General features: G+C 44.3%; 1 protein-coding gene across 1 annotated transcript in view; it reads right to left on the bottom strand.

Annotated features, from left to right (window-relative positions):
• GALNT17 (polypeptide N-acetylgalactosaminyltransferase 17) overlaps positions 1–23,924 on the bottom strand; it is a 225,158-nt gene that overhangs the window by 85,035 nt on the left and 116,199 nt on the right. Inside the window, exon 6 of the mRNA XM_074890201.1 lies at positions 866–983. Coding sequence (XP_074746302.1) covers positions 866–983 — 118 coding nt within the window. The remainder of the gene's footprint in view (positions 1–865; positions 984–23,924) is intronic.

The following is a 23,924-nucleotide window of genomic DNA, read 5'->3' on the forward strand; positions in this document are numbered from 1 at the left end:
CAATAACAATAGATTCCTTAAGTTTCTTCCGATTTGCCAGCAAAACAAATATCCTCTGGTAAATCTATGAACTGAACAATGCTTTTTCATTTTTACAACAGCACAGTCAATTCAATTTTCCAGTTATAAGTCTCAAGCCTCTCCCTATCAGCTTGTTAACGTACAAGTGCTGTACTCTAAAACATGCCTGGAAGAATCTCCATAGACTTTGCCATCCCAAGTTGCTTCTGAACATTGAATTCATTGCTTATGAATCACTTCACTGTATGTAAACACTTGAATCACTAAGCCACATCTAATATTGTACATAGTAATCAAGCGATGTTGTCACGGTGGATTCTGTAACGACGAATGTCTCCGCGGATGCACTGAGGCAGCTCTAAAAACATGGCTATTAGCGTTTCACTTCTTTTAAAAGCAGGTTTTGCCTGTTTGTGAACGTATTTTATTTGCAGATGCTAAAGGCGTGTAAAATATTTGCTTCTCGAGACACTCCAAGAAGCTCCCACCAAGCTCCCTAAGGACTGTTCACATGACAAAAACAGCACTACATTTTTTCTGGTATTTAAGATACCTATAATTTACAGTAACATTGGGATGTGACCAGGGCCTATATATGTTGGCATGTCATTTCATGTTTTTCGCATCAGTGCAGACAGATAAGCATCCAAGAAAGAAAAAATTGCACTTATCCCTAAAAGCAAGTCATTTTCTCCCTTGAACTTAAATTAAAATGCTATAAAGCACATCGCTGCTCAGTTCCCCTGAAGCATTCTAATAACTGTTTATGCTATCTTGTTGAACTGTTGCTTTGGGTTCCTTAAATACTATTAGGTGCAATTTTTCTTGCAAATGTGTCACAAACCTTGATGCCGAGCTCTATGTTCTCCCCGCCGTACACATCCATCCCAGGATCGAGAAGCCCAATCTCTCCAAAGAATTTTCTGTGCACAACAAATGAGCAACCAATCATCGCCGGTGTCCTGTATGAAGAGAAAAACAACAGAAACGCACAATTATTGACATTTTCCAATTTTTAATGGACTGAAGGCTAATTTGTGCAAAGCTCCCGTTGGCTTCATGTCCTTCCTGCCACCAGTTACCCCAGAGACTTTGCAGCAGTGAGCAAGCTCTATGCCTTTAAAGACATTATTTTACCACTGCAATGAAATTATCCAAAATTCAAGTTTCACTGCGTATAGACTGCAGAAAGAGTTCTCCTGGGATTAAATTACTGAAAAGCTTTCAGGTCTTGGCTCTGTTGCAAACACCTTGGTGTGCCTATGGGCAAGAGCACAACTTCTTTGGGTTTCCATTCCCCATAAGTGAAGGAAATGTAATAATGCTATTTCCCTTATCTTACTTTCTTCTAGCATGTCTAGTAACAGAGTAGACTTTAGGACAGACACTAGTTTTTATAGTATCCTGTGAAACAGGGTTTCAGCTTTGGATCTTTATAATATATCACAAAGGAGTCATCACCAACCAGCAACAAGCTAGACTGCAAGTCTACAGAAACAAATCCTTTAAAAACTCAAGACAACTGTTTGCAGAAACATCTGCTGTGTCATTTGCTCAGTTCCACCAATATCGACAGGGCTCTGTGTTAGAGATCAAGTTGCCACGTTCATCTTGCAAAACCTCGTGCCCTCCAGCTAACAGCACTGCTCGGCTCCACCTCTGCAAGAGCAGCCAAGCACAGTGTCCAGTCAGGGAAAATAATAGAGAAAAATGAGAGCAGTACTAACAATATCAATGGAATAGCAGAAAGATTGAGGAAACACTCAGTGTCAGGGGTTAATTTATAATAACCATGCAATTTCAAGGACATAATAGATGGTTGTGTTTACTAAAGACCCTGGATGCCATGTGCACATGGACCATCCCTCCCTCATTACCTTGCAAAACACTGGACCAGATCTCCATCTGATACAGCTGCCCTGAGATGAGGATGCTGTTCTGATTCACGCATACTGAGATCACGTTTGGGGGCATTTTTTGAGTGGTTAAACACTTGTGACCCTCTCCATAAAATTACACTTTGCCACAGAGCACGGCACTGAACAAAACCGTATCATTATGCTCTTGCTGCTTGGGGATACACTAATCTGTAGCAGTTATGGTACGTGGAAAATTTACCCCCTGGGATATTTTCTGTACTAAAATAGAAATATAAAAACCCTTCTCCCATTTAACTTGCTTCCATCTGAATCCATGCTGTAAAGAGAAAAACAAGGATCCACTTAGAGGGATAAGCAGGGAGGAGACAAGAGAAAAACAAGGATCCACTTAGAGGGATAAGCAGGGAGGAGACAAGAGAAAAACAAGGATCCACTTAGAGGGATAAGCAGGGAGGAGACTATATATTTTACAGCTAAGCCATGCCGAGGCACTGCCAGAGTCTGCTCTTACAGGGAGCTATGGGACCCCCCTGCCCACCCTGAGCTCAACGCTTTCAGCAGTGGGAAACTCCACCATGCAGGATGGGATGACCAACACCTCTGCAGCTCCTCCCCTGGGCCTAGGGGACACCCACCTTGTGCTGCCTGGGGAAGACGAGCAGAGGGTAACACCAATGGCAGCCTGTGTATCTGGAAATCTCACAGCACTTAGAAATGCCAATTCTCCAGAGGGAACCTGGTCTTGAGGTAGAAACAGGGCAACAGGATCATGTATTTTAACAGCAGCCCCAAATTCCTGGCTCAAAGCACATTTCATGGCTTGTCCATGCTGTGGAGCACACTCAGTGCTGAAGTAAGCACTTAGGGCTTGCAGAGGTGGACACCACCATCAAATATATCCAGGCACAGGTTACAGATAGCAAGGATCAGGCCCATACTCAACCTCTCCATCCACAGCTCTCAAAATGCCCGTACCTGCCAAAGGAGCATCTGGGGTCCCCAATGCACCCCGGGCAGCCGTAGAGCTCAATAACCCCCAAAGACCTTTCAGCTTGGCTCTGCCAGTAGCCAACCGAATTAATCTTCACGAAATCCTTGAGCTCCTTGGACAAAAGGTTCTAGCCACTTAAGTATTATTATTTATAGACATTTTAATACTTTTAATAGATTGGTAGAACAGCTGAACGCTGCTGCCATATTAAATTAGTTACAATTGGAATCCATCAGAGGGTTTTTTCAATAGATTTCTTCCCTGACAGCAAGCTCGGCCTTCCCTCCAATAAGAGGTATAATGTTTCATGGTTTGCTGCCACTCTAGTACTTAAGATTTCAACTCTATCGCTTTATTTGTAGCAAGTTAACTGCCATCAGCAGAAACAATTCTTTCTGAAATGATAACCACATTACAGATGCCAAATCTAACAGCCCCATTATCCTAGATTACCTTCTGGAATTAAACAGAAGGGTAAGTTGCTCTGGTTTTACACAGAGCATGAACAACCCAGTTCATCTCCTCCCCTGGGAACAGGTGTGGTCGAGCACGGGAACATTTGACTTCTCCAGTCAAAACCTGTTAGGTCTGTTAAAGGCACTCAGAGAACAGTTAAAGCCAGAAAAAAATCCATGAGAAAGTTTCAGACAAGTGCAACAGCATTTCTGCCCCGATAATGTGGATCACTGGGAATTCGCCACCAGATAAACAAGGTTTTCTGCACTGGCAGCAGCTCAATGGTCACGCACAGGAGCTGTACCCCAAGAAAGCTTTTTTCATTATTACTTTGCAACATGACTTCATTTTATAGACCACAGAGTCACTGATCCTTTCCAAAATGCTCTTGGAAACAACCTGATTGGGATTTTGTAACTTCACCGTCAAATTTTCCTCTTCTTCATTTTGTTGCACATTCTGTTTTCAACACACAATACCGTGAAGCATGCAAAGCAGCGCTCCTGAGTGGATCTGAGGTCCCTCAAGCAATACAAATTAAGTGCTACATTTTTCTTTGTAACAATGCCTCCATATTAAATAAATGAGGAATCAAGCGGCGCTCAACAATTTAAATAAAAACACCATTTGATTTTGTAGTAAATCCTTCAAAAAGGTGGACGTTTACAATAATAGATAGCCCATCCACAATGAAATAATGGCCTGCAGACAAAGAGCTGATAAAGCCTCTTGTTTCTCTGCCTCTTAATTAAAAGCATTAACACAGTTTCGTTTTAAAAATCACACAGCTCAGCTCAGCTAAATGCATTTTTATTTGTCCCGATAGCTATTCTTGCTTTAATGAGAAAGGAAAAGCAGAATTTGGCAGGAAAGGAGGAGCAGAGATGTTTAGCAGAATTACTGGCTTTGTATCCAGAAATCCACAGTGTTTGTTCCTTGCCATTATTTTGGTTGGCTCCTCTATACAATAAGTGACAAAAGGTCAAGAAGAGCAGCTTTTATGAAATATCCTCAGCATGAATCTCTAAATAAAGATGAAGAAGATACAGGGAAAAACGTTTATCCTAGTCTATTAAGTTACTTTAATGGTCTTCCTTTCTTTAGTGCACAGTTATCATTTAATGATTAAAAAGTCTCAAGTAGATTGCTTCTTCAATTCAAGGAAATTAATTTTCCTACACAATTGGATTTTGCTTCCAATTTTATACTAAAGTGCAAGTTATAAAATATGTAGGAAAAAAGATATTAAAAAAATAATTAGCGGTCATACCACTGAGCATAAGAAGGCTGAGAATATACTTTAAGAACTGCTGGGGTGTCCAGTTTCCATTAAAATGTTGTTGTTTTTAAACTTCAGTCGTGGAGTTGCTCACCTTCACCAACACAATCCCACTGCTTTAGGAGACACGGTGTCACATTTAGCACATTTGGGACGGTCCTTTACCTGCCCAGAAAGGCGTTATTTGTCCGTCTCCCAAATGTGCCATTCCTAATTTAAGATACCAAATTCAAACACCTTGTTTTCCATTTTGAGACTTCAGACTTGTCCAAAATATACACATTTTCCCATTTCTGCTGCCTGTCTGAACCTCCATGTTTCAGCTGGGGGTCGTGGGTGGGAGCCAGCATCTCAGCAGGAAACACCAGGAGACTCAGCTCCAGGGCTTAAATTTAACCAACTCAGAATATGTAAAAAATTTCAAGTAAATCATCAAATTCAGTCAAATTAAACCTGTGGCTTTAAACAGTGGCTTATCAACTATTTCCCTGATGATACCAGGGTAAGGAAGAACACCATCTTTACATGACATTCTATAATAGAACACTTGATTTTCTTTTGGCCATAGACAAAATCAAGGACCTGATTTGCAAACAGAAACAACTGTCAGTGCTGTCACCTCTGTGCTTCTGCATCTGTGGCACAGTGAACATATTGCAGAATAAATAAAGACCAGGATGAGTAACACAGGTTTATAGCAAGAGAATACACACATGGAAATTTAATACCAAGTAGGTGGCATTAAGGACTGACCCCTCTGGGCTTAAGACAGGGTTAATCAGCCCCTGCCCACAGGCAGCAGACCTCCATGGGGCAGAGACCATGCAAACCCCTTTGCTCCACAGACAACAAGTGTGTCCTGGGGGCTCAGGGATTGCCCAAACCTTGCGAGGGGACTCCAGGCTGGAGCTCTCCCCCTCTGGCTGCCTTCCTGGCTGCTCCAGCCCACTGTGGAACACACACTGGGCCCAGTCTGACCACAGCAGGATGGCTCTGAGGTGGCAGAGGGGCAGCGTCTCCGCTGAGTGCTCCAAGGGCCACCCCAGGGCTCTCACCATCCCCGGGCAACGTGCTGTTCTCACGGGGATCTGCGGTCTTACTGCAAAGCCACGGAGGAAACCCCTGGTCCCTCAGGTTTTGGGGGGCAGAGAAATTTAAGAAGAGAGGAACCAAATGAATTAAAAATTAGTTGGAAAACAACAAGCTTGTATTTCAATTGCACTTGGCTTAGTGACCATCCGCATCCTTGGGAAGTGTCCTGTGAAGCCTGACCTGGCTCTTGGGGCCCATGGAGTGGTGAGGTTGTGACAGGAGAGGTTCAGGCAGAGCCTGGACCTGGAAGCAACCCCATTCTCTGAAACGAGATTATGCCAAGGCAAGACAACTCCCTGCACAGGGGAAACGGCGGGGCCGGGCAGAGCGAACCAAAAGTCCGAAGACGATTTGAGGGGATCGAGTGCACCCTCAGTAAGTTTGCAGACGATACCAAGTTGGGTGGGAGTGTTGATCTGCTCGAGGGTAGGGAGGCTCTGCAGAGAGACCTGGCCAGGCTGGAGCGATGGGCTGAAGCCACCTGTATGAGCTTCACTAAGGCCAAATGCCGGGTGCTGCACTTGGGCCACAACAACCCCCAGCAGCGCTACAGGCTTGGGGAGGAGTGGCTGGAGAGCTGCCAGTCAGAGAGGGACCTGGGGGGGGTGTTGATTGACAGCCGGCTGAACAGGAGCCAGCAGTGTGCCCAGGTGGCCAAGAAGGCCAATGGCATCCTGGCTTGTATCAGCACTAGCGTGGCCAGCAGGGACAGGGAAGGGATCTTACGCCTGGACTCGGCACTGGTGAGGCCGCACCTTGATCACTGTGTTCAGTTTTGGGCCCCTCACTCCAAAAAGGCCATTGAATGACTCGAGCGTGTCCAGAGAAGGGCAACGGAGCTAGTGCAGGGTCTGGAGCACAGGTCTGATGGGGAGCGGCTGAGGGAACTGGGGGGGTTTAGTCTGGAGAAGAGGAGGCTGAGGGGAGACCTCATGGCCCTCTACAACTCCCTGAAAGGAGGGTGCAGAGAGGGGGGAGGAGTCTCTTGAACCACGTAATGAGCGATAAGACAAGAGGGAATGGCCTCAAGTTGCACCAGGGAAGGTTTAGACTAGATATTAGGAAGTATTTCTTTCCAGAATGGGTAGTCAGGCGTTGGAATGGGCTGCCCAGGGAGGTGGTGGAGTCCCCATCCCTGGAGGTGTTCAAGAGGCAGGTTGGCATAGCGCTGAGGGATCTGGTGTAGTTGGGATCTGTCAGTGCTGGGTTAACGGTTGGACTAGATGATCTTCAAGGTCTTTTCCAACCGAGATGATTCTGTGATTCTGTGAAACCTGGCCCTGCCTGTCCTGCCTGTCATCTTCATCAGCTCTACGCCACCACCACGCTTTGCTCCCCTTCCCCTATTCTCAGAGAGGGTTCAGCCACATCCAGGAGACACCAGTGAGGATGAGGATAAGGACAAGGCAGCACCCTCCTGTCTGGCACTGGCCCTCGCAGCCCTCCTCCCCACGAGCTCCGCAACTGCAACGGCAAATGGATGGTGCCCCTGTGGCAGCCCTTAGCCCCATCCCAGCTTCTCCCAAAAGCAAACGTGCGGGGCAGGCAGGGCCTGGGTGTGTGCTATGGAGCAGTATTTGCTTTAAAAGTGAACTTTGGATCACTAATTTAAGAACTTTGCAGTAACAGAAGAGGGTTTGAGCGCCAGGGCAGCCGCAGGAGGCGGCTAACGGCAGTGCACGAGCACGAGGGCGAGATGCTGATCGCAAAAGCCCAAAAACTAATGTCACACATGAAGCGCATCTCCAAAGGAGAAATATATATTGCTCTGCCTCCTACGGCGGGGCATCTACATGCAGATGTGGAGTCAGGCAGGAGTCACGCTCTCAGCTTCCCTTCAATGCCTGCGTAATGGCTTGGGCAGATAAAAGCTGGATGTCTTTCAGGAGAATGTAATAAAATTTCTACGAAGGAACAGCATTTTAGCCCACAGCAGCATACCTTGCTTAATATTATCCCCAGGATGGCATGTGCAATAGTTGTTTCTTGAATAATTCTAGCTTCCCTGCCCCAGTGACCTTGGTTAATTGTCTGTTTCAAATGGGTTTATTTTCTCGCTGTTGCTAAGTACTACAGAATCTGCGAAACAAATTAAAAATAAAAGATACCACATAAAAGAGATGCTAGATTGAATGCCTTTTCTGAATTTACTGGAGATTAATATGACAAACTTTTAATAGCAAAGAAGCTGTGAAAACTATGTATTTTTTAAAATACCTATTATGTCTACCCATGTCTGTGACCTTGCTCAAGATAGATTTGACTTTGTCGCTGTTGTATGCCTGCTCCGATTTCCATGTCAAGAAGCGGCTCGCTCTGGGACCTCAGGCAAAGCATTTAACTTCTTTGTACCTCTGTTTCCTCATCTGTCAGATGAGTGTAATACCTAGACGCTCTTGAGAAAAAGCATTTATAAATCGGTTTAGTGACTTCCACACTGAAGCTGCTGAATTAACTAACGATATTGTTACATATACCAGAACCCCCCCATTTAAGTCCTCTACGATGAGAAAAGCACTGGTAGTTAATAACCTTATAAATGAGGAATTGCACACACAATTTGATGTTTCTATCCTTGCTTTAAGCTACCAACAGCAACGAAAGCTGTGTGCACACCCTTATGGTGCCCACGGTGTGCCAAGATACAGCGTGCAAGCCTAAAGCAGATTTCTATTTACATGTCCAAGCTTCAGGACTGTAGCTCAACTGTAAAATTTCTCCTCCAGGATAAAAACTGCTGCCAAAATTATTGCCTAAAAGCATTTTCCTTCCTTGTATATTCTAGAAAACCCAAGGATGTCCCAGCACTACAAATCACTGGATGCCTGAGCACCCATCTCCATGCTCCCGTTTCTTCAGCACTTTTAGCAGGAGTTTTTGTACAGATGTGTGCTGCTATAGGCTGTCAAAATGTTCATGTGCAGGTAGTAATCATCCCCAACTCAACATATTTTGTCAGCTGAGGTAAAACTCCAGCCCCAGCGATCTCCATTACGTGGATCGGGGCTTACCACATTTCCACAGCTGCTTGAAAGCAGAAGGCACTTAGGCCACGTGCCAGCTGCCCAACCCTCTCCCACAGCCATCTTTTTGGGACCTCAGCAAAAGACACCGACCTCAAGAAACCCTTCCAGACCAATGGCCATAAGATGGGAGTGAGCCTTCCTCAGGGTCATAAGAATTTGCAGAAGGTGTTCTGGGCTGTTCTCCATCATTCACCCAAGCTCTGGCATTAGTGCAATCCAGCGCTAACTCCGACGGCCCCGGTCCTGCACTCTGTACACGGGGGAGCAATGCTGCACTGCAGCTTTGGGGTACGCCGCTTTGAGTCTCATAGTACAAGCCCCAAAGAAGTCACCTTGGAGAAAGTCAATTTGATAATTGCCCTTCAAATAGGACTCAGTCTCTGTTCAGGAATGGTTTTGAGGAAATAGTTGCAATTACAGGATTCTCCCTTGGGATATACTTAAAAGATGGCTCTGCATTTTACCTAATTTAATGGCAGTTGCAGAGCTATTCCTGGAGGCAGTGCAGAGGCAGGCACTCGCGGGGCGGGGGGGGGGGGGGGAAACGCAGTCTCACACTTGGTGTGAACCCTTTGGCCCGCAGCGATGAGCCCAGGTGCCTCCCTCGAGCACAGGGGAAGGAGGCTCCATCCCGCAGGCCACTGTAGCACAACTGCACGTTTTCAAACATTAGTACGCTTGGGGGTTGACCCCTAACGGTGTCCCATTTATTCACAAAGGCAGAATTGGAGGAAATAATAGGGATCACTCATTGTGATTTATTGCGGACAGTCCTGCAGGAGAGGCAACACAGAGTCTCAGATTTGGAGGGCGAGATAAAACAGAGCATAATTTTCATATATGCACTGGCTCATGCTGGAAGCCACTGAAAAAAATGCATAAAAGATAGCAAGATAAATACTTTCTCTGTCTGGAAAGCTATTACACATCAAGACAGAATACAAAGGGGAACACAGATTAGCACGGACGAAGAGTCCGAAAGGCAGAGTATTTAGTTAACCTGGTTTTACTTTTCCTGTATGACTGGTCCCCTAAAGGTCTTACACTCAAAGCTGATCTGGAAATTGCTGCTGCATTTTGATTGCACAGAAATTATCCAGCCTGAGTACATCTTGTAATCAAACCCAGGAGCTAAGCCACAAAGCCTTGGCTCCACTAGGAAAATAGATGTTTTATTATATCTTATTAGTTAAAACATGAGATAAAATTCCAGCAAAACAAAGCAGATTGCAGTTTTAATCTGAGGCGGGAGGTGAGAGTAGATCAGAATCTCCTCCTCACGCTGTGGCACAGGAAAGCTGCTGTTACTTAACATGGGGTAGGTAAAGAGAGCACATACCTTTAAAGATTAATCAACAGGAGGTCACAGTCTCTTCCTACTATCGACTATCAGTTGCCTCTTCAATGCAAGTGGCAAGCACCCTCCTGAACACCTTATTCAGGGGTTCTCAATCCCACATGAACTTTTCATTAAAATGGTACTGTTTGTCTATGCAAATCAGACCTATTTATTCCACGTTAGAGATGCAGAACTCCCCAGGGCAACGTCAGGGACTGGCTTCAAAGTTTTGCTAGAAGTAGTTTAAAACCTCATTTCTGCTAATTGGCAGCAACTGAAATCCACCTCGTCAGGCAGCTCTGAGCAGAATGGGAGGCACCTTTACCAGTCCTCTTAAACACTTGGATTTAACACACACACCTAAGCAGCCAACACCTTTAAACCATTTCCCAGTTCCTTAAGACGACAAAGTTTTTATACAATCCTAGATTTAAGGATTTGCATTTGCATCACTTCAAAAAATCGCAGTGACACGAGAGCAGGCAAATGCTGAGATTTCACCTCCATGAAGGTGAAAGATTCTTGTACTTTATTTCCTCTAATGCACGATCTTTTGGCATTTCTGACCCCTGACTTATAACAAAATGTTTGCTGCAGGAAAAGGGAAAGAAAAAAAAAAAAAAAGACTAAATGTTTATCCTTAGAAACACCTAAGATGGAGACCAAAGTTTGGGTGTCAAAGACTGCACATGCTCATCTAATCCGATATCTAATCCTAATGCCACTCCCCCTGGTTTTCAAATGGGAACATCTAATACCTTATGGACAAAGTAGATATTAATTATGAAATGGGTACATGCTGATACCACCTCTGGGTCTCTGCTGTCCCACTTGCTGCAGCCCCCAGCCCCAGTGGTTTTGGCTCCACGGTGCTGCTCACCCTCGCCGAAGGGCCAGTCCAAATTGCTTCTGAAGGAACTGCTTCAGCAGGAATACGACCCTTCGCCTGCTATCAGTAATAAATGCAATGTAACTGTAACTTCATCTCCTTCCACTGTTGCTAGACTGCTAATTAAATGATAATTACTTTTAGATGTAATATGTGTAACTAACAGGCACTTAACAGGAACATGTTATTTACTTTTCTTTTTTTAACATGAATATATTTCTTCTCAAGGGCAGCAAAGCAGCTGACTTTCAGTCATGTTTTTCCTCTCCACCTATCATAAAAAGCACAGTGAACAAATTTCACAGGTAAACAGGTCTCTGCCTCAGACACAACTCTCAGCCCAACGCAGCAACAAGCCGTGCCCCAGTTAAAGCACTAAGCTGGAGGATCAGAATTCAATCCCCCTGATCCTCCACTCTGGTCTGAACTGCCAAAGACCCCTTGGTACCCAAAATGGGAGTTGGGCAGCGTGCTGTGTCCTAGAACAGGAAAATCTGTGTCCCCATTTAATTTGCCAGGCTTCCACGACTTAGCGAGCACTCCCCAAGGGCTCTGCTCTCAGCTTCTCTTCACGTGGACAGGAATGAGCTCAGTGCAGAAACACAGCCATAGCTGCTTTTACTTTTAACCCTTCTTGGATGAAGATACGCGACATCACTGATGATTAATTGCACAACCCCAAAAAGCATTTCTCCAATGCAGCGCTTACACAAAAATACTCCTCCAGCTTCTAAACTTGCTTCAAGTGACTATCAAATCCAAAATGAAAGAAACTGCAATATTACAGTTAAACTGACTTTTTAAAGGTGGTGATATTATGAAGATGTGCTTTGAGTGCCATGAATGTGAGCATCGCTCTAGAACAAACCTGCTCTGTTTATGGCTGAAATATCATTTTTGTTCTCTGAAAACTCAAGCCAAACCCCAGGAATCAAGAGAGGAACCTCTGTTAGTGAATCGTTGCCTCTAACAAAGATGCTGCAAACCAAAACCATGCATCTGGGGACAAACACACAAACGAAACTGTGGGTTGTCACAAAGCAGAGTTAAAAAGTAATTCCCTTGACAGGTAGGAACAGAGCACAAGTCCCTGTCAGCTCAGCTGGCCCCTAAGAAAAACATGAATAAAAGAGCAATGAAAGATTAAAGCCATCATTACGCCCAGCTGTGCTTGTGAATGCAGTCACACAGCAGCTCTTCCATGGGAGGGTTATTTTTGTACAGTCACTTTCAAGCCTACAGGGTAACCACAACTCACCAACCCGGTTTCCTTCCAACACTCAGAAGCACCTCCTAAACCTAAATTCCACTACCAGACATAGGCGTTGGGTGATGACCGAGTTCCCCATTATTAGTTCTGCACAGACCTGTGTTGCTTTCTGATGCGTTGCTGTAATGGATGTTGAAGTTAAAGATTCAGGAGACTGAAGTTATTGGGAATTTCACACATACTTCTGCAGACAGAATTTAGGCGAATGCATTTACGTTCACGATAGGCTGGTGCTAAGAATAGGGACGTGAGTAATGGTTATTGACAGATGGAGCAGTTTCACTTTGTGGGTAAATGAGAGTGCACTGAAATAGCCCTATAAGCACCTCAAAAAAGCTGAGTAATGCATTTATTTTGACAACTACTTGATACAAGCCTATTCGTAGGGAGGGCAGCTCTCAGGTTTATCTTACCCTTCATGCATCCATAGCACAGAAGCACAATTCCTGAGAAATATAACAGATACATTTTGTGCCTCCAGCGTTTAATAGTAAATGTCATTCTCATTTCTCAGGGTTTGCAGTTTATTTTATTTTAAACACTGAGCGAAGCAGAGAGAAAAGAAAAATGAATATGGGAAGAACTGTATCGAAATGTAAATGCAAACTTGGTAAAGATGATTGCCAGGTAAGGAAACTCAGAGGTGGAGAGGCTGTTTTGGATTCACCTTCATCTGGATCAGAGCAGATCTACCCAACCACAAATCAGATGTCTCAAGGGGATTTAACCAAACTGCCTGTTTAAGGGTCAGGCAACTTAGGGCAAAAAGCTACGAAGAAAACAGAAATCACATCCCAATCCAGGTACATTTATCACACCAAGAGACCTATGAAAATTTTAAAGCTCTCTGCATTTCCTTCCGTAGATGCACACAGACTGGGGACCACTACAAGAGCTCTTTGAAAAGGTGGCACGATACCACTGCTTACAGTGCAAGCAATGAAATTGTTGTAAATGATCAACTGACTTCAAGTTGGTACAAAGCTCAAAGCCTGAACACAACAGTCTAGCCTGTGACTGACTTCTGCTGGAATGGAGCACACTCAACATGATTTCACTCAGAGTCAGTTTGGTGGGGTTTTTTAATTTTTTTTGGGGGGGTTTGTGTTTTTTGGCTGCTTTAAAAAAAAAAAAAATCAAAACCAACAAAACAAACCGCCAAACCAAAACCACCAAATGCATTGATTTTCTAAATGGAGAACTTCAATTCAAGGCCCTCTTGAAGCTGTTGGCAAAACTCTCGCAAGCTCCTTGGTGGCAAGAGTTCACCTTCAACATCTATTAAAAAAAGAAAAAGGTATTTGAATTAGCCAGTGTACATCATCAGCCAGCTTGCGCTCTTTGGCACGTGATAATTAGACGACTGCACAAGCTGGGATGAATGGGCTTAGCCATGTGTAAGGGCAGCACCAGCCCAAAAAGAATTTGACCGGATGAAGAGCCAGGATTTAACTTGTACGCTTAACATGACGGGAGCTTGTTTGAAGACAGCATTCAAGGAGCAAAAGAAATACACAGAAAATAGGTCCTTTTGCCCCTTCAAATTGTCATCGCAAGGAATATAACATCATTCACTGACTACATACAGTCAAACTGAAGAAGTTAGCACAAATGTTCATTTAGCCGTATTTGCAGGGGCTTTTTTGAAATTCACAACCAATTTGGCAGCAAGGTTCCCAAGACTAAAAGGGAGAAGGTCAAGGGAAGGCTGGTTCCCTGTACCCCGGGCTTGGGCACAGGCTCCGCTCTGGGAGACGGAGGGGACCACCCATCACCCACCATGGCTCTGTGGAGGGGTGTTTGAGGTGGTTGAGTCTTTCAGCTCTGCAATACGGTTTTGTAACTTGATGTATAAAAATGCAGTTGGGAGCAGAGAGGGAGCGGCGCCCATTTTCTAGAGAAAGGTGACATTTTTACACAGGGAATCCCAAGTGCGTTGCCATTCTCGTTTTGCTAACGAAGCATCTGTCCCACACTATCATATGTTTGTGGCCAAAAGGCTGACTCGTATTTGTGTTTTGCCTAAAGGTTAAGCAGCATCAGGTTCCTTCGGGAAAAGGATCTGCAGTTTGCCCTGGCAGACCTCCAACACGCTGCAGGCCTTAAGCAAATTAAGACTTTGTGATTGAATCCATGGTCTGGAAAAAAACTGGAGGGAGTCAATGTCAGTGTCTGAACTCAAAGAAAAGAAGCCGGATTAGTGGGGAAACCTTTAGCAGCGGATCGTCTGCAGAGTGCTGTAAATCCAGGGTTGCAATGAGTCCACACTGTAAGCACATGCTTCATGCCTTCTAATCCAAACTGCCTTCTGATTCTTGGACAAACGAGCATTAACTTAAATCGCATTTTTAAAGTGTCTCTGCAGAGGCTTCTTGCTCGTGCAAATTAATAGTCAGAAGGCAAGACAAAAAAATCACTGCCAGTTTTACTACACGAAATAACAATTATGCCCTCTCTTTCTATGAAGCACCACATGCCAAAAGAGCTAGAAGCACTTTCACTCCACTTTTGCCTTTAATCAGAAAAAAAACGTGTTGATTTTAAGGATGGACCACAGAACAGCAAAGAGGGCAAGGAAAGTTCTAACCTCTTGGCTGCCAGAGCCAGGTGTAGAAGGAGACTGCTTTGTAACAGCAGGCTGAAATATTAGAGAGTCAATCAGAAATGGGGAGTGAGCAGCAAAGCCAAACTCTTCTGAAGCCGTGGGGTGAACCTGTACATAACCTACACAGGACATGAAAACGTTCATAATGTGCGTGTGAAACACATCCAGAGACTTCAGTGTTAATGCTGTGCTGAAGAACCTACTGAAGTCCCACTATACCATCCCTGCTTTAACTGAGAGGTGAGAATCTGACATTTTAACAGTTGAGAGACTAAACTGTAGGTCGCATGCTCTCACTGAAGAATTTACTCTGAATTAAGAAAACCATTTAAACCCATATTGACGGCTTGTGATATTAGAGATCCTTGCCTAGCAATTTTCAAAAGTAAAACAGTATTGTCAAACAAAACACTGTATAGCACACACCTTTTTAGAAATTGCTGCTTTATGTCTGCAGATGTGCAGCATTAACCGGGGAAGCAGGGTGCAGCAAACGACACTGTGGAAACAAGGCGTCCTGCTGGCTGCATCCCCCAACTTGGAGGAAAACAAACCAAACCAAAACTTTGCCCTCATAAATATCTACCTATCCATCAGCATTTAGACATACTGTTTGGCAAATTTTGGCCTTAATCGTGCAAACGGTACCTACTTTAATAGTAAGTTTTCAATTAAAAGCTGACTAAATGAAAGCAGCCCAGAATCTGTATTTTCCATAGGATCAGTGCTTACTCTGCGTATAGGCTCCAACTCAGCAAAACCTTAAACATGTCCTTGGCATCAACTGCGAGTAGCTCCAACAGCTTCAGATCCCTGAGGTTACAAGTTTCACTTTTATCCTGATCCAGACACTCAGCTTTCACCGAGGCCAAACCAGCTCATCATAATTAATACTGATAAAACTGCTTCTGTCCACCTGAAGGTTTGTGAAACTCCCCCCACCCTCCAACAGTTTTTAAGAGAAAAGGCAAATCTATACACATAGCATCACTTACGCACAACTCCCACCAGCCCTAAATCTGGAGCCTGAGAGCATCCTTCGTAACCCACTTATCCAGGTAACAAGAAAGAAAGGAAAGAAAGTGCTGAAAGAGGAACTACGATAGCAGAGCCCGTGATATCACAGAGGTGCAATGATGGCAGGAGAAGGTCTGAGCTGCCTATAAAGAGCCAAATTAAAGCTGTTTTCAGAAGGATGATCTGTGTTCTTAGATATGGTTAAAGCCAAAAGCCCATTTCACCCTCCCCTTGGCTCTTCTCCGTATTTGAAAATAAAACAAGCAAAAAGCAAGCAGACGACTGGTGCCGTGCTGCGACTGTTGCAAACTTTGCCTTAATTATTCCCCTGCACAAAAATCATATCTGCATCCACAGGACACAGTGGTTCTGCCCTTAAGCGGCTGCAGTAGCTCATGCCAGTGCATTTGTGACTAGGGCCATTTGATCTGGAGCTATTCTCCATGTCTTGTGCTGGCTGCGAAGAGCTACTGGGCAGAGAGGAGACTTCAAGTGATCTTGGGAAAGTCAAATTGCCCCCCAAAAAGTCAAACTGCCAAAGCACTGCACATTGCTCTGTGCAAGCAGCTGGGTTTCTACCTCTGTCTCTCCCACATGTTTTACTGGAATCAAGGAGCTGCAGATGGGGGAGATGCTTCCCTCCACTCACAGAAGCTTCCCCAAAAAATTTGCATACAATTATATTAGCAAAAAAGCTCATCTGGCCAATGCAGTCAGTGGAAAACTCCTGTGCATTGCCCACAGCAAATTAGCCCCATCATACATGCACACATCTGCAGAAAGAGATCACAGACAAACCCAGGATTTGCTTCCACAATCTCACCTTCCAGAACTGGATTAAAAATTCAGCTCTCAATTTAAACACTAAAATTGTTGCTCTTTTGCCTTCCTGAGTGCCCTGAGTGTCTCCAGAGTTGTTTTTGAACCACACTGAGAATCAGATGCAAGAGCCAAAACTCTACAGTATTAGCCTGGGATTTAGAGCATCTGTGTGGTTGGGTTTTTTTCCCCATTAATTTAATTTGACAGAAAAGAGCAGGAAGTCTTCTAGCTCCCACGTGGGCAAAGTGGATAAACAGCAGGAATTTTAAGGGAAGCTGAAAATAAACAGAAAAGAAAGAGGTTGGTGCCCTGGCTAACAGACTTCTGTGTTTCCTTTTCCCCCATCCCATTCTGTGCCCTGCATGTTATAATGAGACTATTTTCATACTTACCACTTGCCTGTTTCAACCTGTCCTTTGCATTTTATTTAGACAATTTTGACTGGAAAAATAACACACAGTCCTCTTCAAGGATAGGTCCCATGCTGCAGGAGGAGAGGTAGTGACCCACCGCTGCCTGACTGCTCCCCAAAACCACCGGATTTGCACTCGAGAGCAGCAAATCCTAATCCTGCTGCTTCAGAAAAATCTGTAGAGGTGAGTAATTCCTTAATGGGAAAGCATTTGTGTAGCTTTGCAGTCAGAACTGCATGAATTTAGCATCACAACTGTTCTTTCAGAGGAGATATAAAAACCTTGTTTGTTTTTATTATTTTCCTGAATATTTTTCAGTGTGGGCAGATATGCTGTACAAGCCACAGCACGCAACATAAAAGGCAGAGCATCTTATTCGCTGCACCTACTCTTGGTTACAGGAAGACACATTTAAGCAACAGTTGCTGACATCAGCTGATTTACACCCTCTGGAGCAACTGGTTCAAGTCGAATGTGAACATCTCTGACCTCTTAGCAGCATATTTGAGCACAAGTTTTTCCAAGCCGCAGCATTCCTTTATTTCCTTATAGACATCTCAGCCAAACTGAAATGCATCCAGACTTGAAGGAGGCTTGAGGTCTAATCTCAGTCCTGGTTTGGAAGCTCACTACTTCCAAGTGGGGAAGGGACAAAGTGACTTTCTCTGCCGACTGAAACGGCGCGTAGGAGTTGTAACTTGGATATATGCAAATGAAAATAGGCAAGTCAAGCTTTTCCTTCTGCAAAGCACATCCCATAGCAGAGCTCTTGCAACAATAAATAACACCAGGCCTAAATCTTACCCCCTCCCTCTTCAATAAACGGAAAATCTTGGCTCAAGAGGAGAAAGACTTTTGCAATCAGCTTCAGTAGGGGAAAGGGTTTTAGCCATGATCTTCAGTATTTTGACACAGTAGTTCAGTACAAAAGCTAAGCCCTCTATGTCTGCCCCACCTCTTCTAGCAACTGCAGGTTTTATTTAAAGCAGAAACATATGACACTAACTCATATTCTCAGTTACACAACCCCATCAAACATCCAGCACAACCAACTGAACAACTCTGGATTGAGCCCAGCCAGAGTGAGATCAGTGTGGCCAATCAGCTATATAAGGAACACACTAATTAAACACCAGCTGCTTCACAATTTCTATAGTTTTATCAGCCACACACTTTGACAATATAAACAATCAACAAGGCACTGCTATGAGAGATGGCAAATGGTCTATGGCTAAAAGAGGATGATGCAGTATGAGAAAAAGCCAACACAAACCTCCTCTTTGTAAGGGACTAACCGCACTGAGAGTCGAACAACAGAGACACGCACAGAGACCCACATGTCTGATTATACTACGATCTCTGGTAGCTTTATGAGAAGACAAGACCCGGAGGTAAACTAAAAAACCTGCAATCAGCTGTTTATCAAGACAGTTTGGTTTTATTTTACCCACTGCAATACAACCACTGCGACTGTAACTACTTGCCTGTTACTCTGTTATTGCGCTACCTCTCCACCTCCCATCATCGAGTAGCAAACACCTTCTATGTGAAGTCAACAAAAGGCAAGTACCACGTGGACTTTATAGATAGAGATGGGCAACCATTTTCACAAAAAAAGAGATTTTAATCCAAAAAAAAAAAGAGTATTTAGTTCAACTAAAAGACCCAACTTCTGTAACTTTTCAACTAAAGAAGGCCACCCACAGTCTCCATAGTTGTTTTCTCAGACATGTAAACTTTGATTTCAGATTAGAATAACCCCCCCAAAAATCCCCAAAGTCACATTTTTGTGTCAGATGACAGCCTGATTTTCATTCAGCTGCATTCACGTGAAAACATGGGCAGGTCCTTCCCATCAGATAATGACGGAAACAAAAATCTCTGACAAAAGTCACTGCGAACTTAGAAAATGATGCAGGCTTCAAAATTGCCATTTCATGAGCTGCCAGCAGCAGTTATCCTGCCCATAGCAATCTAGGCAGCCAGGGAAAGCTAAACTGCACTTTCCCAAAGCAGGGAAACCTGTCCCCGAGTTTCCTGTGTCCCCCACACCAGGAGTTACCAGCTTGTGGGCTCTCTCACAGCACCATGTAATGGCTTAGCATGAATTAAAAACAAAGTGAGGTTGGAGGGGACTGCCTTGGTGGTTGGGTTATTTTTTCTCCCCCAATGCAGAGAATAATTCACTACAGGAATGACCTGCACAGAGGCACCGGGGATTCTGCAGCCCTGGCCATCTTTCCTGAGACATCATTTTAAAAAGAGCAACGTGGGCTTGATGCACAAACCAGCACATTGTTGGTGGAGCTCAGAGGATGGGGTCCGCAAGCCGTCCTCACATGAGCAATCCAGGAGCTGGGCCTTGGCTTTACACATGTCCCAACAGCACCCGACCCACTCGTGCCCACCCACCCCAGCCCTTGGTAGCATGCGGCCGCTTCGGGGACCTGGCTGTCACCCAGGCTGCTCAGGGGATGACCCAGCACAGGCAGAGACCCAGCTCACCCACACCAAGATGCACAGCAAGCCAACCCCCAAACCTGCAGTAAGTGGCTTCAGGTAAAACAGATCGTGAATCAAAGCCTCCAGGAAAGTTTCAGTCTCCACCTAAAGTATCTTTCTTTTTAAAGGATCTTAATATTACACACCGATGCATACTTGCCTCATGCAAATGTTAGTTTGCAAAACAACTTCAGACATTCAATTTCTTTTTAAAATAAGATATTTTCATTTATACAAACACGGAACACACTTTACTACAGTACTTCAGAAAAGTGGTATAAGAGTTCTTTCCATCAACCAAAGAGGTTAAGAAAGGGAATGTAATTTATAATGCCTTTATTCGTAAAATTGTATAGGATGCACCTAAAGGCTTCAGACGGTGAGAATGAGTGCTTTCAAAAAATAACATCCTGCAGAACACAAGTGCACTCCCTTTGCTTCACTGTTCAACATCTGCACTACATCCCCCATGCCCAGGAAAGGGATTTAAAATTACTTGGAATTTTTTATGGAACATGAGAACTGCCAGCAAATTCCACTGTCTCAGTCCTGTACTCCCAAGCAACAAAGAAAAGAAGGAAAAAATAGCAGGTCAAGTGCAATACTGTGAAGTGAACTGGAAGATTAAAAGGTTCAGTAGGGAATAGTTTACCTGATATTTCTTACAGAGAAGATGCTCGAAAGCATCACACAGCATACCACAAGGAATTACAAAAATATAAGGTTATTGGAAATATAAGTGATGCTGGGGATGCACTGTCACAGAGCACAGGGAAAAGCTGAATATTCAGGATTTCTGGAGGGTAGGTCCAGCAGCACATTTGTAACACCCAGGTCCAGGCACAAATCGACGCTAAGTCCAATGTCACTTGTAGCACAAGGCAGAAGGAAAAAGAGCATCCTGGGCTTGCCTTACTCTTGCTTTTCACAGGTGCCCCATCCCTCGCTCACAGAGGCTGGACACTAAGCTCCATGGGGGTTTCATTACATTAAATATGATTACTATTCTAAAATGTCAAGATTTAGGCAACTAATTTCCTTATCTATTTTTAAACGTAAGGTTTCACGCAGTATCCTCGATGCCTCAACAATCAATACATTCAACATTACGGTGGGTCATAAAAAGACAGAAGCAGCGTATTTTCCAATACTGTTTTCTTGAAAAGGACTTTGCCTTCATTCTCCACGAAATGCAACATTTCAGCAAAAACCCAGCATCAAAACTTTGACTTCTGACATTTCCAACCAGCACAAGAGCTCTGTGCTGCTCCATGCATGACTGAACTAAAAAGAAAGCACGTTTCAGATGAACAGGCAATCTGCACAAGGAATTTCAGCAACACTCAAGAGATTAATTCAGGAGAGTAATGCTATCCCAATCACACATCATTTCTGCTTTCCTTTGATACCGTTTCCCATTACATGTGCAATAGTACAATAATTCCACTCTGCTAGTTAAAAGCTAGTTACAATCAGGACCTCAAGAATAAAGAGGCAAAATTTTCAAAATAATTCAGCTTCACTGAAAGCCCCCATCCCAGGCAGACTAGATCCAGGGTCATGTGCAGTCAACAAATCTAATACATCTTTGGAAAACAGAGTTCACCATTCCCTTGCCACCACAGAATCACATACAGACAAACCAGACTCCTACCCCAGGATTAACAGAAAACATTATTCAGTGTATGGGCAACTGCCAACATGACTTGAGCTGCTCGCTCCAGACATTTGACCTAAAAATCACATCTGCCACCTTAACAAATACATACAGTACACTGCGTTTGTGTGACCAAAAATTTCATGCTTGCCATCCTGTGCTTGAAACAGATGCTTGACAAAACTCCAGGGATATAAATAGGGCAATCATTTACTAAGGCCATATGTTGGAAGCATGTAAGATGGACTTGCTTAACTTGAAGAGCCTTCAAAAAACAGTAATGATAATAATAGGACTGAACAGATCTCAGATCTAATATACTTTGGAGCTTTTTGGTTTGGAGCATTGTTCACTAGAAACTGAAATAACCTCTAAATAGCTTTACTTTGTCCTCTCTGACAAACTTCTCGGTAACGACAGCCAGTCACAAGGCCTGATTGAGTGGGTCATGGGCCCAGAGGTCCCTGCAGAGAATGGAGCTTGGCTCACCAGACAGCAGCTAGAAAACAACCCCTGTGCAATGCTTGCAGCACGGTCACCTCACTGCCTAGAGTGGTCTTGGAATACTTTAAGACCCTACAAATGCAACAGCGTGCATCTCCGACGTGCCCATCCCAAAATTTCTTGCCTGGTCAACACCAAGGTGATTTCTCCAGCAACCACTCCAGGAGCAGCAAATCACCATTCAGAGGGACCTAGATGGGAGGAATGGGCCAGCAGGAGCTTCACGAAATTCAGTAAGAACAAATGCCAAGTCCTGCACCTGGAGCAGCCCAACCCCTTCCATGAAGACAGGCTGGGGGGAGCGCAGCAGGACCAGAGCATCCTGGGGGACAGCAGGCTGAACACCAGCCTGCAGCGCACCCAGCAACAGCCAGCAGACAAGGGGCCTTCACTTGGCACTTGTTAGGTCACATCTGGAAGATCATCCAGGGTTGGGTCCCTAATGGTAAGAGAAGGATAAAAGTGGAGAAAGAAGAAAAAAGTTCAGCGGAGGTCCCTGAGATAGTGAAGGAAAGGCTGTGGAAACAGGGCTGGCTCAGCCTGGGGAGGAGAAGGCTTTGGGGGACACACAGCTGCTAATGGCCTCCCACACCTGCAAGGCCTTTACCAAGACAACAGAGCCAGGCTCTTTCACTCCCTCTCCTAAAGCCAGATGTTCAAAGTTACCATGATTAAATACACGGCTCTTCAAAGAGCTCCATCCAGATACTGCTCACTAATGCAACAGGACATGTTACAGATAGATTTCTTTGTTATTTCCTGGGTAGAATCCCCTTCCCTTTCAGTAGCCTTCATATTTTGATGTTTCTAATTTCACTTATGTTTTTTTGAACATTAAATATTTCCTGGGTTTGGTTTTTAATATACAGGAAATTATGCACACCATATGCGAGGGGGAGCAGAACATGCTGACTACACAAGTGGGTGGAAAAGTCCAGAGGGAATAGCAGCAGCAGGAAGGGAAGACACTGCATTAAATATTAGCGTTGCAAAGTTGCTGAGCAAAGGAGGAAGATTACAGTAGCCAGGTTTGAGATACACCCTTGCTCCATCACTCCAGATCCCATTGGCAAGGGAGAGAGAGTGCAAAGCCTGATGCCAAATGTGTAACATATGGTGAATAATTCAGAACTTAGCTATTTTTCTGATGAAATCTCAGTGAGGAGATAAATACACCAGTATTTGTTTGCTCCTTATTGCTGCATACAGGGACAAACCCTGCAAGGTGCTGATCATCAGCAGCCTTTTCAAGCCAGATCCACAGAACTGAGTCTCACGGGCGATGAGGATGCTCAGTGCCTCTTGTCCATCAGCATCCCGGCTCAACTGCTGGGAGAGTTTAGCTCTCCTTGTTCTTGTCAAGCTGCGTTTTCAACTTCACTGCCTCATTTATTTCTCCCTCTCTTGTTTCAGAGGCTGAATATTCAGCAGCACTCAGAAAAGACTCTGATGTTGGATGAGAACATACTGATCTCTAAGAAAACGAAGGGATACGGCTTAAAGTTTAGAGGCAGGAGTAGCTGTCTACGAGAAGTTCATTTTCTATAAATGTTGTTTTCATTTACAGTGAATGATAGTTTACAATAGTTTACAAAGTTTTGGTTCACAATGAATACTAATTGCATCCTAAAACTGCAACTGTTTCACTGAAGCAAATCGCTCAATAGTGCTTAGAGATCTTCAGAACCAAAAAGCGGTTTTCAAAGGTGACTTGGATGCCTAAAATCCTGAACCTCATCAATCTGGGGCAGATCCCTTCTTTTTGCTTACTGCTATGAGAAATGAGGGAAATGGTTCTGCAATCCCATTAGCTTCCCTAATACTGCAGGAGAGGTTCAATGTTAACAGCGAGGTGTTATCACTACGAAGTGACTTAACTGGTCAGCTATTTCTTCTCTGCAATGAAGCAGGAAGCTTTTTCATCAAAATACCTTAAGAGAGATCAGTAGCAACCTGGATTTCCAGGTTCCTTCCCTGCTGTTTGTACATTTGGGGCTGGGTCCTGATATAACACACTCAGTAGCTGCCCTGACCAGCTCTGCAGCCAGGCATCAAGACCTCCATGTGTTTGAGATCCCAACAGTACCAGCAAGGCCACCCAGGCCTCCTTTGTCCTTAGGGCCATGGAGATATCTCACACCATGGGCCCCCCCATGTTCAC

This window comes from Strix uralensis, chromosome 20, assembly GCF_047716275.1.
Source record: "Strix uralensis isolate ZFMK-TIS-50842 chromosome 20, bStrUra1, whole genome shotgun sequence".
NCBI lineage: Eukaryota > Metazoa > Chordata > Aves > Strigiformes > Strigidae > Strix > Strix uralensis.